The 18384-nt window shown below is 36.6% G+C and overlaps 1 protein-coding gene across 1 annotated transcript in view; it reads left to right on the forward strand.

The window, feature by feature from the left end:
- PTDSS2 (phosphatidylserine synthase 2) overlaps positions 1-18384 on the forward strand; it is a 45046-nt gene that overhangs the window by 12115 nt on the left and 14547 nt on the right. Inside the window, 5 exon segments of the mRNA XM_042465056.1 lie at positions 7577-7659; positions 11302-11369; positions 12892-13026; positions 14953-15003; positions 17300-17413. Of these exon segments, the coding sequence (XP_042320990.1) occupies positions 7577-7659; positions 11302-11369; positions 12892-13026; positions 14953-15003; positions 17300-17413 (451 nt within the window).

Consider the following 18384-nt stretch of genomic DNA (forward strand, 5'->3'; position numbering starts at 1 on the left):
GTTACATAAGCATACAATTACTACCTGTGAGTGTACTTTCATAAACTACTTGCATTGGTATTCCACTGGAATAGTTTACTGTGTGTATATGTGTGCGCGTGTCTTCAAGTTACCTGTCGACATATGGTAATCCCATGGATTTCATAGGGTTTTCATAGGCAAGGAATACTCAGAGGTGGTTTGGCCAGTTCCTTCTTTTAAAATATATCTTACAGCCCCTGGTATTCATTGCCAATCTCCCAGCCAAGTACTAGGTATTATACTGTATCATGTACTGTAGCCAGTTTCCAAGATCAGATAGGATCTGGTACCTTTAGGGTATTTAGGCTGTACTGAATGATAATTACTGTAGGCTTTGCTTAATTCTAGGGCAAAGTTGTTATATGCGTACATCAAGTGATGACAAAAACATGCATAGGCATCCTATTTCAGATTATAATGCCTGGTTTGGATGAGATTAATTACTAAATTACAGATTACTAAAAAAAAGATAGGAATGAAACTTTTCCCAGAAAAGCAATGCCTTCCTCTTTTTTATAGCAAAATGATCAACCTTGGGAGCCTCTGACCATAGTATGCCTTTTGTCCAAACTGGAAAAGTGGTTACTAGCTCTGAAGCTGTCTGGGATATTATACTGTACAGTACATCATTATAATATACTGAACTGTGCTTTCTTGTTTTAGACAAATGGGAAATGGTAGCTTAATTAGAGACTACCTAGTTTGTTTGCATCATGGATAGAAGAGCATGTGGGTTTGGACAGTAGACTCATTCACATCTTGGCCTTTCACGTGGAGAGGCAATAATCCAAAACCAGTTTATATGTCGCCCTGTGACATGTGTTTACTGTCAGGCAAATGACATATATGATTAGTGAGACATTTCAAACAAAATACCTAATATTGAGCACAGAATTTGAAGTCAAGCTGTATAACCTTACCTATAAAACACAGGCTGTGTGCCCTTACTTTATTAATGGTATATCTTGTGTTTATACATGAGCCTGGTCATATAGATTGATCCAAGAACAAGATTAATAAACTGCTTTCATTATACTCAGTTCTGCTGGAGTACATCTTCCAACACTTTCAAGCAGATAATACCACGTTCTCTGTTTGTCTTATGTAGCTTACCTCTTTGCCTTATGCATAGTATTAAGTACTGTTTACTCAGAAACTAAACATTTAAAGAGCTTAGATCAAGACTGTGAAATATAAGTAGGAATAGTGTAGCACTAGAGCTTACTTATAAGTAGGCAAGCATAAAATTGAGCTCTTTTCTGTAGGCTTAGTTGGGAAAATGTCCAACTTGCTAGACATTGCATCATTTTAGTCTAGTTTTCTGTTCCCACAGTGGACAATAAGATGCCTTTAGGAGTTCACAAGCAGGACACAAATAGAGATGTGAAGTCCCAGGGAAAAAAATACAGGAGAAAGAGAACATTTTTTCTCATGCTTTTTTAAAATCCTTTTTTTTGGAAAAAATGCAAAAAATGAATTATGGAATATTTTCTTTTATAACTATAAATAAAATATTTAAGACCTGATGCATGCCAAAATAATTTCTAAAAAACTAAGAGGCAGGTTGTTATGTAAGACTGTACACAACATCAGAGCACCACAATTCCTGGTCTTGATTTCCTTTTCTCAGCTCTTTTCATGGGATTGAGTACTTTATGTCTATCTGGTACTATGGAGGACTAGAGGAGACAAAATTTTCTTTATTTTCCTGAAGTTGATTATTCTTGCTTTCTTTATATATTTGCCTACTCATCATAAACTGGCAAAAGCAAAGAACTTCCCTATAGCTCAAGTGTGCCTTACAATTAGGACTTTTTAACTATTTGTTTTTTTAAAAAGAAACTTTTAAAAACTAAATGAATTTTTAATCATATTCTGGATAAAGTGTTACTGTACTTTTATTGAATCAAACATCATAATTTTATGCCAAACCTGGATGCATTTTGTTCCTGAAACATATCCTTACTATATGGAAGATTTCAGGGGGTTTTTTGTGTCCTGGTTTTTTGCTATATGACTTCTTTACAAAGTCTAATGTCTAATGAAATATGACAAATTGAAATATAGACATCTAGTACATTGCAGAGTGTGTTAAAAATGGGAACCCAGCACTTCTTTCACATTTTGTAACAATTGGTACAACAGATCCTGTTTTAATCAAACAAGTGTTTGAAGAAATCTTTTTTATAAAAGAAGAAAAAAGATAGTTGTTATTGAGGATGTGTCTAGTGTTCACACATTGTTTTCCACTGTTTGTATAGCTGGTGTAGAGTTGTGATTAGTACAGTTCCATGTGATAAAAATGCCATCCGACATCAGTTGGATGATCTGTTTGTTTCACTTTGTGATGTATTTTAACTAGTTGTTATAATAAAATAACATGAATATAAATGTAGTCCTTCATAATGATTTAAGAGTTGAAACCATTTTCAGTCAGTTGTTATTGGTGCTTGTGAGTTGACACAGTCCTCTGAGTATGGATGGTTCCAGTTTTGAGTACCTGAGGTTCAGTACAAACATTGCAACTAATATTTCATTGTTTGTCACACAGAGTTACTGACCTGTTATGATTACATTACATGTAACACACATAGCTCAGTTTCTTACAGTTTAAATTTAAAATCTTGCTGCTTTGGTTTTATGGATCATTTGATGAAAGTGTGAGCCTTTTACGTAGCTCTAAATATTTTCCATGGCTAGTTATAGTTTCATAAATAATCTGTGTGAATTGGATTCCATTTATAGAGTTACTAAACTCTGTGAACTGTACACTAATCTAAACTGTACGTAGTCTGATCTTGCTACACCTGATACGTGTGTGTCTAGTACTTCACATTACGATTTATCTTGTTGATCAGGGAGAAACTGAATTTCACTTTGTGGTAAGCTAAACGTGCCTCTTACTACAAAGTGAGTCTTTGTAGCAAGAGGGATATAAAACACTTAGTCTAATTTACTTTTAAATATCATATCTGTGAATGTGTTTACGATGGTTAACATACCTTCTCCGTCTGGTAAGCATGATTTTGGGTACATCTGCAAATGGTACTTCCCTTAACAGGGAGCCACTGAACAAACATGTCTTCTATTTGCAGTTTAGATGGTTCAGTACTCTCTACAATGGAGCTATGGCTCTGTTTTATGTAAAATTGATGTCACTCCCCATTTCCCAACCTGGGGGAAGAGAACTGGATAGGATCAGTTCTGCACTTGTGCTGTGCTTCAGAGTCAGTCCAGTTCCTGTGAAGTTCAGCATGACGTTGGAGGCAAAAAACCATTCTTCCCTAGATCAGGAGGAGGACATGGTTATGGTGAACACTGATTTGGGCTGGCAGTGCAAACAAGACTAAATTTGTGGGCCTTTGTTCTTAAGCCTGTCCAGTGACCCTAAGGGCCTCTCTGTAGAAATTCTGTAAGCCAATGAGGAAATACCAGGGAGTCTGTACAGCTATGCCAACATACAGAAAATGTACCTATTTTTTGAACTTTGAAGAGCAGCATTAAAGCTTGAAAACTGTATGAGTTTGTGTTCTTTAGGAGGCATGCTAGAGGAAAGTAACTACTAAAGCAACTGCCTGGACCACCAAAAACAACAAACACTTTAAAAACCAGCATGTTTTATCTGGCATTGGCCTTCATGGACTCAAGCCCACTTCATCAGATGCAGTTGAAAGTCCAGCAAAACATTTTACAGATACGTTTCAAGATTGATAATTTATTTAAAATAATACTGTGTCACATTTCTCAAACCACTGAGGTAATGTACAAAAATGGTTTTAGAAAAATAACAAAATATAACACAACATTTAGCACTCTTAAAAACTACTCTAAAAGGCAAGGTTTTAAAAGTCACATTTTTTTTTTAAAAAAAAGGCAAGATAAAAAGTGTTTTTAAAATCCACACAAAATATAAGAAAACAACATTTAAAACTCTAAAAATACAGATGCATCTCAAACCCTTTCCAGAACATAGCGAGAGTGGAGGCCAACTGCAGCTCCAAAGGGAGTTCATGCCATAGTTGTACAAGATAGAGAATGCCATGCTTTAAACATAATGTGTTTAAATACACTGTGTGCATCTGGCTTGAAGTGCTGTTCTCCCCTTATCTGCATGTGTAGGTTATATCCACCCTCATTTTGTCCCTGTGAAATGGTACTTCCCTTAATAGGAAGCCACTGAACAAACATGTCTCCTATTTGCTGCTTAGATGGTTCAATACTTTTCAGGGGTGGGGTCATTCTTACAATGTCTTGAAAGAAGGGAAGGGTATAGTGTTGTCTAGCCCATCATTCCTGCAATCTCTGGAATCCTCAAGACACCCATTACAAAGAAGAAAAGAGCAGAACAGAAACACACCTCTGGAAATCTTCAGGGCCACTATTCTTGGCTAAACAAAATGCCACAGTGTCTTCCAGCTCCCAAGACATTCTTTCTAAACCAGATATCCAGCCTTCAGCAGTGTGTGTGTGTGTGTGTGTGTGAGAGTGAGAGAGAGAGAGAAAGAGAGAGAGAGAGAGAGTAAAATGGGATTGACGTGGCCCTTAGAAAAGAAAGCAATATGTGCCCTAGTACTTAGCTGGGTCCTTCCCTCATCTGTTGCAAAGTGCTTTGTTGAGAGATACAGTAGGATCTTCTCATGGGTAAAAGACCTGTTCTTTGTATTCTTTGAACTTTTTTGCTGCCAAAACACCATGGAAATTAGGTCAGTCCCTGGGTACTTGGGTTTGTTGTTTGTTTGTTTGTGTGGCAGTTTTTTGTTTTGTTTGTGTTGTGCTAAAGGAAAACTCTGACCTGAGGTTAAGCATTATTTCATGGTGTGGTAAATCTAATACTTGATCCTTTTAATGTGGGATTCCCACTGGAACCAGGGACTAACACTTTAGCCATATAGTAATGTTTGGCCTTATGGATAAGCTTTCAGAAAATAAAAGGTGGAGAAGCTGTCCATGGCTATTGGACACAAAAAGCAAAAAACAATCCTGAGCCGAACTTTCTCCTTGTGATCTCTCGTTCTTGCATCGTGAGCTAGAAAAGGCTCTTCTTAGCTTCACAGATTTTTTTCCATTATATACACTGTGTTAGTGTGACCCTCCCACTCACTCCAGCATTCTCTTTTTTCATTTGGTCATGTGGAATCCCTTTATCTTACTCCTCCATTCCCTGGCCTGACAATTTCAACAGTATAATGAGTACACTGTTAGTAGGATTTTTGTCTATTTGAATGGAGATTGTGTAACAGTACATTAAAGTGGGCTTATAACAAAACATTACAGAGAAGAGATTTTTTGTATACCACTAGTGGGCCACAGATGTCCCAGTATTACAATAAAAATTATTCCCAACATTACAACTACGTTTTTGACTTTATAGTCTTTGTTTTACAGCTCACACAGCCGTAATATTTATGCTTGTATTACCACATTTTCCCACCACTAATTGAATGTTTCTCTCCAACAATACTACTGCAATTTTATGTCAAAACATAAATGATAAATGTATAATGAATGAGTGCAAACATATACAGTACAGATTGGGTCTCTCTTATCATGGTAAACATGGTAAAATAACTTTATTGTTAAAAGCTAAAAGCCGTCACAATTTGATACTGGTCCAGCCAGTAGATACAAAAGCAATATAAAAGGGTCAAGACACAGAATTTCTGGGGAAAATACAAATAAACAAAACAATAATAGTAATAATAAAATAATCCCATCAATAAGATACAGTAATGCAACAATAGTGATAAAAACACAGGCAAATTAGACTTCTAATCCTCACTCCCATCTTGAGAACTAAGGTCTGTTACAGACTGCCCAAATAAAGCTGCTTCGGGTCTCTTTGGAGGTATGCTGTTTAAATGATGCATGGGTCCTAAGAGTCCGGAGGTCCCGCCAAAGCCACACTCCATTCCTAAGCACAGGAGTGCAGCTTTGGTGCAGCTTCCGGATTCTTAGGATGCATGCATCATTTAAATAGCATACCTCCAAAGAGACCTGAAGCAGCTTTATTTTGGCAGTCTGTAACAGACCTAAGTCTAATCTTACTAGCAACTAAAGCAAATTTTGCTACTATGGAAGTAATGAATACATCATTACCAGCCAAAAGCATACAGATCTGCTGGGAACAAGATCTGTTGGAAAGAGAGTGTAAAATAAGATCAAGGAACTTTTGTCTAGGAGCTGTATAAAGAGGGCAATGTAAAAGATAATGTTCAATATTCTCCACTATTCCAGTTTTACAAATGCACAATCTTAGGTGGACATGGGTGTTACTATCTTTCTGGCTTTTCTTCGCGAACGAAGATTCTGCCTGTCAAATAGGCAGAAGGCATACATTGAAACCGTAAGGCTGTAAATGTTTTTCTAATAGGAGCCAGAGTAAGATTAAAAAAATAATTCTCTAATCCAAACGATGTTTTATATAATGGAAACCAAAAGGAGAAAGAAGAGTTTGAGAGTGATTGTAAGTCAGCCCATTTAGCAACAAGGTGGATTTTTCCTTTAATCAGTTGCTGGGACCAGGAGTGTTTTGAGATTTCGGATTTTATTTTTATTTTTTGGATTTCAGAATACCTGTATTTGCATGTACATACATAATGAGATACCTTGAAAGATGGGAGCCAAGTCTAAACACAAAATTCATGTATGTTTCATATACAGCTTATACACATAGCCTGAAGGTAATTTTATATATATTTTAAAATAATTTTGTACATGAAACATAGGTTGTGTACACTGAACCACCATAAAGCAAAGGTGTCAATATCTCAGTCACCCATGAAAAAAGTTTCATCGTCATCATCATCATTATTATTGGAATATTTTGGATTTTTGGAATTCTATATAAAAGAGACTCAACCTGTAAATAGCCTCTTAAGAAAAATAGGTGCTTTTTTATTTGCATCATGTTGGGACTCAGGCTGTTTGGTTGAGTAATTGGTGGGGCTGAACACATTAAAAACTGAGAACCTCCTGCTATACAATATTCTGTTCTCCAGCCAATTATGCCCTCCATTTAATTCCCCTTCTAGCCATTGTGCTCAACAATCAGTCATGATTCTATGGCTGCTGCGCATGCTCAGTCATCATTCAGCCCTTCTCCAAGAGTTTTCCTAAAGATTTGTTTGTTCATTTGCACATCTCCTCTCAAAACTGAGCAAACAGGATGCTCAGGAAGGAATGTGCTTGCTACCAAACATTCTTCTTTTAAAGAGATCCCTCTCAGCAAGACCTTATAAATGCTCTTGACAAATTCTTCCCTTTGTTGACCAAAACAGAAACTTTGTTTTTTCTAAAACAGTTCCCTGAGTGTGGCTTTCAGCAAATAGTTGAACTCTGCATTGAGTTGGAGCAAAGTTAGTTTTCTTCTTCATATGTTTCTGACTAATGAAACATTTAAAATAGCTTGTTTATTACTATAATATGGAACTGGACTTCAAGTTTATAGTTTCCTAAAATAGTAATATTTGTTTTGATTTTAGACAATATTTGAACATTGACCTATTATTTTATGAACTGATATATACTAATTAATATTTTCTCTTCCCCCCCCCAGAGGAATTGTTGCTAGCATTTTAGTTTTCTTGTGTTTTGGAGTCACTCAAGCTAAAGATGGGCCATTTTCAAGACCTCATCCAGGTAATCCAAAGTGTCCATAGTGTTAAATATTCTTGATAAAATATTCTTGATTCTGGAGGAATTGGTCAAATGAAATGCAGCGAATCAGATGTGATCAGTTGCTAAGATATCTGTGTAGAAAGAGTAGTGGACTTACAGTTACCACTTAGCGCAATAGAACACATAGCAGAAATCCTCTGTTGAGCTGAATAGAGGTGCTGACAGAAGGAGAATGTCTTGTTACACAAGACCTTAATTTGTATAACAGCAGATTCTGCCTGGAAAGTAAGACATGTTGATCAGTGAGCTTACATAGTAAATCTTTTATTTGCCCTTTAGCCTTCTGACAAAAAACCTAAGGCTGTGCAAACTGATTTCTGCTATCTTCAAAATCTTTTTCCACACTAGTTTGAGTTGTGCTGAGTTGAGTTGTATGCAAACTCTACACTGAATGGTAACATTGGCCTTCTATTCATGTGCTTGTCAAAACATAACTGCCATAGTTTACAATCCTGTGAATATTAACCATGGAATAAGCCACAATAATGTAGTAGAGCTTAATTCTAAATAAAATTTGGGGGCAAATTAGCTTACTTGCTAATTAACTTACTTGCTGGTCACCGCTATGATCTTTGGAATAGCGGTATATAAATAAAACAAATTATTATTAATTATTAAAATACATAGGATTGGATTGTGGCATCTGGGGATTTCAGTAGCATGCCCAGAGAACTGACATTGCAGAGCTTCACGAAATACAAAAGGCTCTGCTGACAAGACTTCAGAAAAAGACACACTTTATTAGTGACTTGTTCCAATCCAAGGTTATACCTTAAAGGGATGTTTAGTTATACTGAAGGAGAAAGGGAAGATAATGTAAGACTCTTGTTCACATTTCAGACTGTCCTTCCCTGACTTTCCCCATATGACTGTCTGTCATTAACTGCCTTATGGGAAGGCAAACAAAGGACATCAGAGTCGCAGTTCAACTCCTCCTCAGCCTCCTATCTAGGCCATATATCACCAGTTACCATGTGAGAAGGATATATGTAACTTTAGGGTGGTGGTATAGGTGTCTTAGTGTGTACTGATTTATTTGTAAGCCACTTTTGAATTATTAGTATACTGAAAATGAGGGTATAAATAATCACCTAATAAATAATGTCAGTGAGTATACGGGCGATTCTCACTGGTACAGTATATGTATTTTTGGCCAAATATCATAACATCTTTAAAAATCCCTAGTTTCACATTGATAGCTTTCTCTGTGACAAGTTTCCTAGAAGTGAAAAATCTTCTTCAGGATTTTAATATAACTTATTTTTTTAAGTTTATTGGTTAGTCTGTGACAATACCCATGTTGTCATAGGTCCTAAACACACTGCAGAAATAATCGAGTTTGAGGTAAATTTAACTGCCCTGACTCAGTGCTACGGAACCCTGGGAGTTGTAGTTTATTGTGGCACCAGAGCTCTCTTAGAGAGAAAGCTAAATGTCTCACAAAACTACAGTTCCCAGAATTCCCTAGTATTGAGCCAGGGCAGTTAAAGTGACCTCAAACTGGATTATTTCTGCAGTGTGTTTTGGACCATAGACAATTTGCTGAAATATGCAACTTGTATAATAATCCCAGAATGACAAGTTAGCTGCTGTCTGGGCAAGTCATTACTATCACTACTGGAGTTTTAAATGAATTTTGAGTGGCTGTGTTTGTGTATGTTAGGGCAATAGTTCAGGCTGACAGTGAGATTAGTGCATGGCAGGGGGTTGGAGTGGATGGCCCTTGAAGTCTCTTCCAACTCTATAATTCTATCTATCTATCTATCTATGAATGAAACTTCAAGATAGTACTTACCTTTATTGTTAGTGATCTGGCCTTTTCTTTGAGATAGTAGAGAGAGAGAGACAATTTTGTAAAATGTTGATGCTTTTGTAATTTTGAATGACGGAACTATCAGAAAATGGCTCAAAGAAATAAATGGCCAATTTTCACTTCTGAGTTAAGCATTGCTTTCTAACACAAACATCATGATACTTACATGAAAATGGTTGAAGAAACTTTCAAAAGGATGAACAGCACTATTACAAAAATGATACTTCAATAAGTTAGGCTTTTCTCTGAATTGAAGAACCTACCCTGTTCATAACAATGATAGAATAAGGGATAGATATAGTGAGAAGATTGCCATTGTTGTAGAATGTATACTAACTTTGCTATGTTTGTTCTGAAAGAATCTGAAACTTTTGTGTTTTGAATGAATGCTCATAAAAATTAAATGTTTTGTGAGAGCTCCGTATGAGCAATATAAGCATTCAAAGTACCTACTGTTTAGCCTCCTTAATTACTGTTATGGAAAGCCAATGTGGCCATCCTTTGCTGATAACTGAAATGGTAAATTTTATACACACAACTCAAACTACCCAGGAATCAGTTTTTAACTTTTTTGCTTATTACAAAGCTGGCTAGATTTAATATGATTTTCTAGCAAATGATCATAAGAGTTTTGACTTTGTTGAGAACTGATATTTCTGTTCAAGTAACATAATGTTTTTACTGGCAGAGTAGAGAGCAATGTGTGTAATTTGTCTGAGATAAAGATTCTTGCTCCTTCTTAATTATTTTAAGGTAAATTAGTATACATTTTTGCATAAGTCAGAGTTATGAACATTTGATCCTCCAAATTGTTTGGACCACCATACCCATTATCCCATACCATTGGCTATGCAGAGTGAAGATGATGGGAGTTCTAGGCCAAAATGGCTGAAGGCCAAACTGTACCCTAGGATAAGTAGTACCTTAATAGAATAGGGAAGAAAGAAAAAAATAATTAAAAGTTATTACATAGATCCTTCCAATCTAATGACACTCATACCATGTATAGTGTTTTTACATAGCATATATAATATTTTAAAACAAATTTTAGATGTATATGACATAGTAGAAAGCTACTACTTAAAACAAGATTAAACCAGAATTAATATTAGGTCATCATATGCTTGGAGCAAAGTGGTGATGAAGAGGAGGAGAAACAATGTATTTAGCAGGGACTGCATAGCTCTAAAGAACTTGAATTTGAGGTGTTACATAGCTGTTAAATATGCCCAAGCCCACTTTCGATTTTTGCAGAATTATTTGCAAATGTGATTGATATATTTGGTCTAGGTCCTAGGAAGTCCCACTGGAGTATCTAGAGATTCCTAAAGAAAATACATCTAGAAATCTGTAGGTCTCCAGTGCAAGTCTATGGTCAGCCTCTGGCTGATGTTGGCCATAGAGTTGTACTGGAGGACCTAGAGATTCCTAGATAAATGTTCTCTCAGGTAAAAACTCACAGTGTTTTTTTTATTTGTGGTTTTTCCACTTTCACAGGAGTCCTGTGCCTCTAACCCCAATGAATATGAAGGGCTCACTGTTGTACAGAATGAATTTATCATTAGCAAAAAAATTGTGGATAATCAACTCTAAATGAACTAAATGTGTTTGCAAAATGCTAGCATTACTAAATATGAGGACTGGGTTGTAAAATGGTGGTGTCCTGGAAAGAACACTGCGGAGGTTTGGAAATAATAACTGTTCCATAACATGCCTTAAATACTCTGTGTGTGTGTGTGTATATCAGTATTGTCTTTTTTGTGTTCACTGTGATTTTCCTCTTCTTTTAGCCTACTGGAGGTTTTGGCTATGTGTCAGTGTGGTGTATGAGCTATTCCTCATATTCATTCTCTTTCAGGTAAGGAATTTTAGTACTTCATGTTAAAAGAAACTCTTAAAGGAAAAATTCAAAGATCATATTTACCATAACCACCCCATACTTGTTAGTTCTTTTTTCTGAACATATGATACTGCCTTATTCAGTCAGATCACTTACCCACTGAGCTCATTTTTTTCTTCCTCAGACTAGCAAAAGCTCTCCAACATCTCATGGTGTTTCCTATTATCTGGTATCTGATTTTTTGTTTAATTGGACATGTTAGGGCTTTAATTTGGAGCTTGTTGCACAAAGCATGTGCTTTGCCTCTAAACTATTTCTCTTCCCCATAATAATTCATTCTTCTTCATGGCCTCAAGTAAAGATTGCAATCATGTATGTCAGAGGACAAATATACTTGTCAGAGGAGGCAATATATTCCCCCCCCCCCATTCATTTTGTCCTTTTTACAAGGCAAGAAGCAGATTTATTTCCTTTCCAGTCACTTCCTTTCTCACAATTATGCAAACAGCAACAATGTGAAGTTTCTGGTACAGTTTTCCTTCAAGTATTTGTCTTCCTAGCTAGTTAGGTTTGTTCTTTTTCCCTTGCAGTCTGCAGACATTTTAGGTAGCAGTCTTGTACTGAGGGGCCTCATAGATGGTCCTGTGAATCAGTCTCTTTAGAGCAGTAGGAGAAGATTTTAATTATCACTTTACTGGCATCTAAGCCATAGAAGCAGTACTTGGCAAATTCATGGGCTATATAAACTGTATTCTTAATGTCAGTGTTAATGTTGTGAGCAGAATGCTCAATGGATTGTATTTCCTGCTAAAATGTCTTTTGAGAGTGGCTTCCATGAAGAGGCTCAGGTCATACGCTCTTGACAAGTTTAAGCACAGACTTAGGTTACAACAGTAGTTATTTACCAGCAACCTTGCCTTAGTGGCTATCTATAGCAAGTCAAAACAGTTTCATATCATAAAGAGGGCTCTGGTTTATGTTGTGAAGATAGCAGGAAAAACCCTTTCTCACATTGGTGCCTACAGATTTAATAATGGAAAGGATTACATCTCAAGCACTCCTTTCCTAATTGTAGCCCTTTGATTATCAGTTGGTCTGTAGGAAAGAGAAATTGTGTCTTTTCTGCAGGGCTGCTGTTAAACTGTAGTTTACTAGTCCTTTATAGCCAGGTGTCAGTTTTTACTCTCAGAGATTTCACCTTCATCTCACATGCTAGAGAGCCACAGGTAGCTTGCATCTGTGTTTCAGACAGACACAATGTATCCCCTTAAAAAGATGGAAATATAAAAGACTTACTCTCTTTGGAGTGGAGTGCTGAGTTCTCTTAGAGTTGGGGTGCAATCAGATGTATGAGATAAACTAATTTGCTTTAAATCTTGTTATAAGTTATAACTTATGTTCATTAAATAGTGAGTAAACATTCTTCTGTCTCCACTGAAAGGATTTTCTTGTCAATAAAAGTAACTGTTCAAGAAATGTTATAGATTCTGCTATGTTCTGTAGTCTGAACTATTTCTAAGATATTTATTTAATTCTGCAGACAGTACATGATGGAAGACAGTTTATGAAGTTCATCGATCCTAACTTAGGAGTCCCTTTGCCAGAAAGAGACTATGGTGGAAATTGTCTTATATACGATCCAGACAACAGGACAGATCCTTTTCACAATATTTGGGTGAGATACTAAATCTGAAAGATCTTACATCATTAATATGTTTATGTTCTAGCAATTTGTGTCTGAATGTTTTTCATGTATGTTAGTGATTAATGCTGAATCTACCACTGTCTTTTTCATAATTAAGAAATATGTATTTTAAAATCCATTTTAGAAGAAAGACAGGATATAAATCCCATAAATAAATAAACAAAGTAATTCTATGAAATATTTATTATGTAATTCTGTGTTAGTATAGAATTCAGCTTCCTAGAATCTCAAATTTCATATTTTTAAAAGGAAGCTTCACCCACTTTAGCTGGAAAGATGAGATTGAAAATGAAATGTTGGAAGCCAAAAGAGTTGCTAAATAAGGTTTCCAATTCACATGGGTTGAGGCTTCAGTGCCCAGCATAGTAGTTTGCCTTTTCCTGCACCTAGACAGCAGTAGCATGAATTATGTAAACATAATTATACAAAGCCTATTAATTTTGTTGATTGTTCAGGATGTCAGATTTTACTGTTCTTTGTGCCCTCCCTCCCTTCTTCCCTCTCTCCCTTTCTGGGACGACAGAATATATACACACGCCTTATAGCTGCCAACTAACCCCTGTGTTAACCAGAGCATGCTATCCATTCCTCTGTAACCTAACTAGACACTTTAGAAGTGGGGTTAAATTATTTAATTGCTCTACATCCTTTAGAGTGTATTGAAGGAAATCTACACCCATTCTCTGCTGCTGTTCAGGTTTTCTCTAGCGATTTGAAAGTAGAATCTTCAGATGACTGAAATGCAAGTTTTGTGATATTTCTGAGTCAGGATTATCTTGAGCCATAAAATCTGGGAAATAGTAGATTAGCATTCATTTTTTAATACTGTTTGTAGACTACGTGGACCAATGATCAAGATTTTTTACTCTGTCTTTTGAAAAATAAGACACCTACACTAAAAACTTTCAGTGCAAAAACAACAGCTTCTGTGGTTACAACTTGTGTTTTGAGTCAAAGGAGAAGTATAGATCTGTGGAAGATATCTAATTAAAGTGCCATACATTCCCTGTTTAGATCTAGCATTTATCAAAAACAGAATGAACACACTACAGGTCAAGTCTCCCTTATCCACAATGCTTGGAACCAGAAGTGTTTTAGATTCAGGGTTTCTTGGATTTTGTAATATTTGTATTTACCTGAGACATCTTAGAGATGGGACCCAAGTCTAAACATGAAATTCATTTGTTTCAATGCACCTTATACACATAGCTTGATGGTAATTTTATACACAATATTTTTAACAATTTTGTGCATGAAAAAAGTTTGTGAACACTGAACCATCACAAATCAAAGGTGCCATTAACTCTGTCCCCTATGTGAACAATTTTAGATTTGGGAATATTTCAAATTTTGAAATTCTGGACAAAAGAGACTCAACCTGTATGCAAGATTATCTGAACACTTCCCTTCATTTTTATTTTTGTTATCACTATTATTATTTTGTAGAAAGCCAGTGTGGTGTCAGCTCTGGAGATCAGGATTCATATCCCTTCTCAGCCATGGAAACTCACTGGGAGACTTTGGGCAAGTCACACTCTCTTTGCCTCCCAGGGAAGCAAAGGCGAGAACTCGCTCTGAACAAATTTTGCCAAGAGAACCCCGTGATAGGGTTGCCTTAGTGTCAGTATAAGTTGGAAACAATTTGAAGGCACACAACAATAACTATTATTTTGTATTAGATGCCCCCCCCCCCAAAGTTATAGTATTTGATGTAGGCTTCATTTTTTTTTTTTTTACATTTTTAAAATATATATATATAAACTTTAAAGGAGACATTCTGTGTTGGAACCAAAGTAGCCTATCCTCTATTAGTCATTTTGGATAATTATCTTGGTTATTTTACTTAAAGAAAATTGGTCTTATCTGTGCAACCTAATTGTTCTGCTTGCATTACAGGACAAACTAGATGGATTTGTCCCTGCACATTTCCTTGGCTGGTATCTAAAGGTAAGAATAGGTGTTTTCTGTGTTCACTTCTTGTTAGTTTTTGAAGCTTTACTGGCTCTATTTCAATGTTGTAAGTGTGCAAAATTAATTATGTAAGGCAGTCATCTGCGAAAACATTTAAACTTAAAATATTTTTTATTCTGTGTCATTCAAATTCCTTTCTAAATACTGTAACAATTTCATACACTTATCTGCCAATCTTTTGATATATAAAACCAATTGCCAAAGCAGACCAGTGGCTTGGAGTGGCCTCTGGCAGCTCCAGCAGCTATCAGCCCACAATTGGCCAGGGGCTAAAGTGACCATATGGCCCGCTCTGAAAATGGGTCACCATGGTGGTCCCAAACAGGCCACTCCTTCTGCCCGTGGCCCTGGGCCACCTTAGGCAGCCTCACAGCAACTTCCAGCCAAATTAGGGGCGTGTGTCATCTGTACGCCATGCCCATGTGTTTCAGGCCAAAGTAGCTGTTCATATTCATTTTAATACCTTTAACCCATACACAGCTAAACTATTTTCATATGAAACTTCAAAAAAATAAATAAATAATAACTTGCTTCCAACTTGTGATAAAACTAATCTACGCAAAGTTGCATCTTTCCCACATCGTCCCTCTCACACATATACACATTAACAATGTACCAATAAGAAACAACCTAATATTCTGAGTCCACCAGTAATAATGCAGACAGACCAGCTTTGCTTTATGAATGTTGCTTAGGACAGTGCTTCTTAAACTATCTGATGTGGTGGTCCTGCAGGTTTCTTTCCCAGTGTGGTAGGAACTGGCACCATCTTTGTGCCTGTTGGCTACAGTTTCTTTACTTCTTGGAAACATACCACAAACAGCATACAAATGGCTTGCAGCTTTGAGTAGCACTGGTTTAGTAAATGTGTTTCCCATGCTTTAGTCAAATATTGTTGTCCTATTGACATTTCCTCTTGATCATTTTCTCTATCACGAGAATGCAACAGCTTCTGTATTGTTATGTAGTGAGCATGGATATTTGGCTGTCCTCCCAAACAAGTTTCTAATAGGGCTGTTCTGTACTTGATCACAACTAGTTGCTAAAACAGCTTCTTCCAGTTGAGTAGCTTATGAAAGACAGTATTTTCCAGTTAAGTAGCTTATCACATCTGTTTCTCTATCTGAGCTGTGATTTAAAGGTACCTACAAGTGGTCACTGGTAATTCTGTCTGCTCTTTTCAGTTCAGAGTTGGAGGTATGGAGTTTGTGCCTGCTGAATAAACAAATAATCAAATAATGCACATTTTAATTCAGGCTGAAGTACAAACAACTTTGAGATGTATCCCAAGTGTATGAAAAAGGAAAAGAATCTCAAGAATAATTATATGTTCCTTCTTGAAGAACATGTTTAACAGTTTGTGCTGCTAGTACTTGCCACACAGTTAAAGTATCTTCTGTTCGACAGTTATTTCTCACTTATGGTCATCTTAAAGCAAATATATCATGGGATATTCTGGTGCTGAGAGTGTGTGACTTGCTCAGGGTCACCCAGAGGATTTGCATGGCCAAACAGGGACTCAAACCCTGATCATAGTCCAACACACAAACCACTACACCACGCTGGTTCTGTTGTATAGCCTACAGAGTCTTTAATTTAAAGCACACAGTAAGATACATAATGAAAGAATTGATGGAGAAATTAGTTTGGCTGCTGTTTTAATACATACTGATCTTTGGCCTTTTATTATTGACTATAATCTCATTAAATATTTTTGGCATCTTTTAAAATATTTATTAAGGAGTAATACTGGGAACAAATACCTTAACTGGCTTAATTAAATTGAAAAAAATAGCTTAATTTTGGAATGATGCATCTTAAATGCAGCCACCCATCCTAACCATGACAGATGAAATTTCTTCAATTTACTTCTATCATTTCAATTTGTTATAATTAAGTTTCTGGTGCTTATTAAGGGATTTTGGGATGTCTATACACATATTTCATAGATTTAATACCAGTTTTCAGACCAGTGATATCATGGAGTGAGTGCTTGACCTGTTTTGAAAGACCTTTCCATAGTCCTTAGATTTGTGAAAATTATCTGTAAACCATACAAATTTAACTCTTTCATAATCTCAGAGGCCTCTTTTTGCAGCAGTGGTACAAATAGAGCTATATCAGCTGCAAAAACGCTAATCTTACGTCTTTTCCCGAATTAAAACACCTTGTATTTTAGTGTTGTCTCTTTTTAAACACTTTTCAGAAGTGAGTAACCATGGTTTGGGATAATGCTCTTATTTTACTGTTTCTTTTTAATAAATCTCTTCAGACACTAATGATTCGTGATTGGTGGATGTGCATGATTATCAGTGTAATGTTTGAATTTCTGGAGTACAGTCTAGAACATCAACTTCCAAACTTCAGTGAATGTTGGTGGGACCATGTAAGTATTACCCTTTATAGATATAAGATGGAAATCTAGGTTTGAAGTTGGCTTTGTTCATTAATTCACATTAATACTAGCCACAGTTTGCCTATATTTATCCAGGAAACTGAGATTAGAAAAAAATATAATTTAACAAAGGTTGTGATCTAACAACCATACTAGAGGAGGAGAAAAGAGTGGAGAGCCAGTAATGTACTATTATTTTTACTAATTGTTAAAAATGATTTTTTTAAAAATAAAAGCTTTATTTTTTTTTTAAATGGTCCATTCTTAGAGTGAGCAGTGAAGCCATGGCAACAGAGAAGCCCAGCAAGCAGGAGTCAAAAGATTAAATGAAATGTGCAATCCTAGAAAGAACAGATAATATATCTTGAAAGAAGGAAGAAATTATTCAGAAGGAAGAGGCAGACTGTTACAACAGTTCAGAATGAATATCCTAGCTAGTTAGTATAGGAATAATGGATTGACCATCACAGAAACTCTGAGTCAACCCAGCAAATTGCACTGTAATGTGAGTTATACTAACAACGACAACGGGCCCATGGTATTTATAGGGGATCCGTTCCAAATCCACCCACAGATATCAAAATCCGTGGATGCTCAAGTCCTGTTGTCTTCAATGGTGGTGTGGCCATGTGGCCACACCACCGTTGGGGACAATGGGACTTTGCCGCCCCAGACCCCCAAGCCTGCCTCACCATCATGGGCAGCTGCCTCCCTTCCTCCTCTTTTGGCCCTTCCTCTCTTCTCCCCCCTCCTTCTCCTCTTCCACCCACCCGCCGCTACCTCTCTTCCTCCTTTTCCTCTACTTCCTTCCTTCCTTCCTCCTCCTCTTCCTCTTCCCCTATCACCTCCACCACCTCTTCCCTTCCTCCTCCTTCTCTTCCCCCAATACCGCCATTCTTCCACTTCTTTTCCTTCCTCCTCCTCTTCCTTCCTTCCTCCCTCCCTCTTCCTCCTCCTTTTCC

The sequence above is a fragment of the Sceloporus undulatus genome, chromosome 1 (assembly GCF_019175285.1).
Source record: "Sceloporus undulatus isolate JIND9_A2432 ecotype Alabama chromosome 1, SceUnd_v1.1, whole genome shotgun sequence".
Taxonomy (NCBI): Eukaryota; Metazoa; Chordata; class Lepidosauria; order Squamata; family Phrynosomatidae; genus Sceloporus; species Sceloporus undulatus.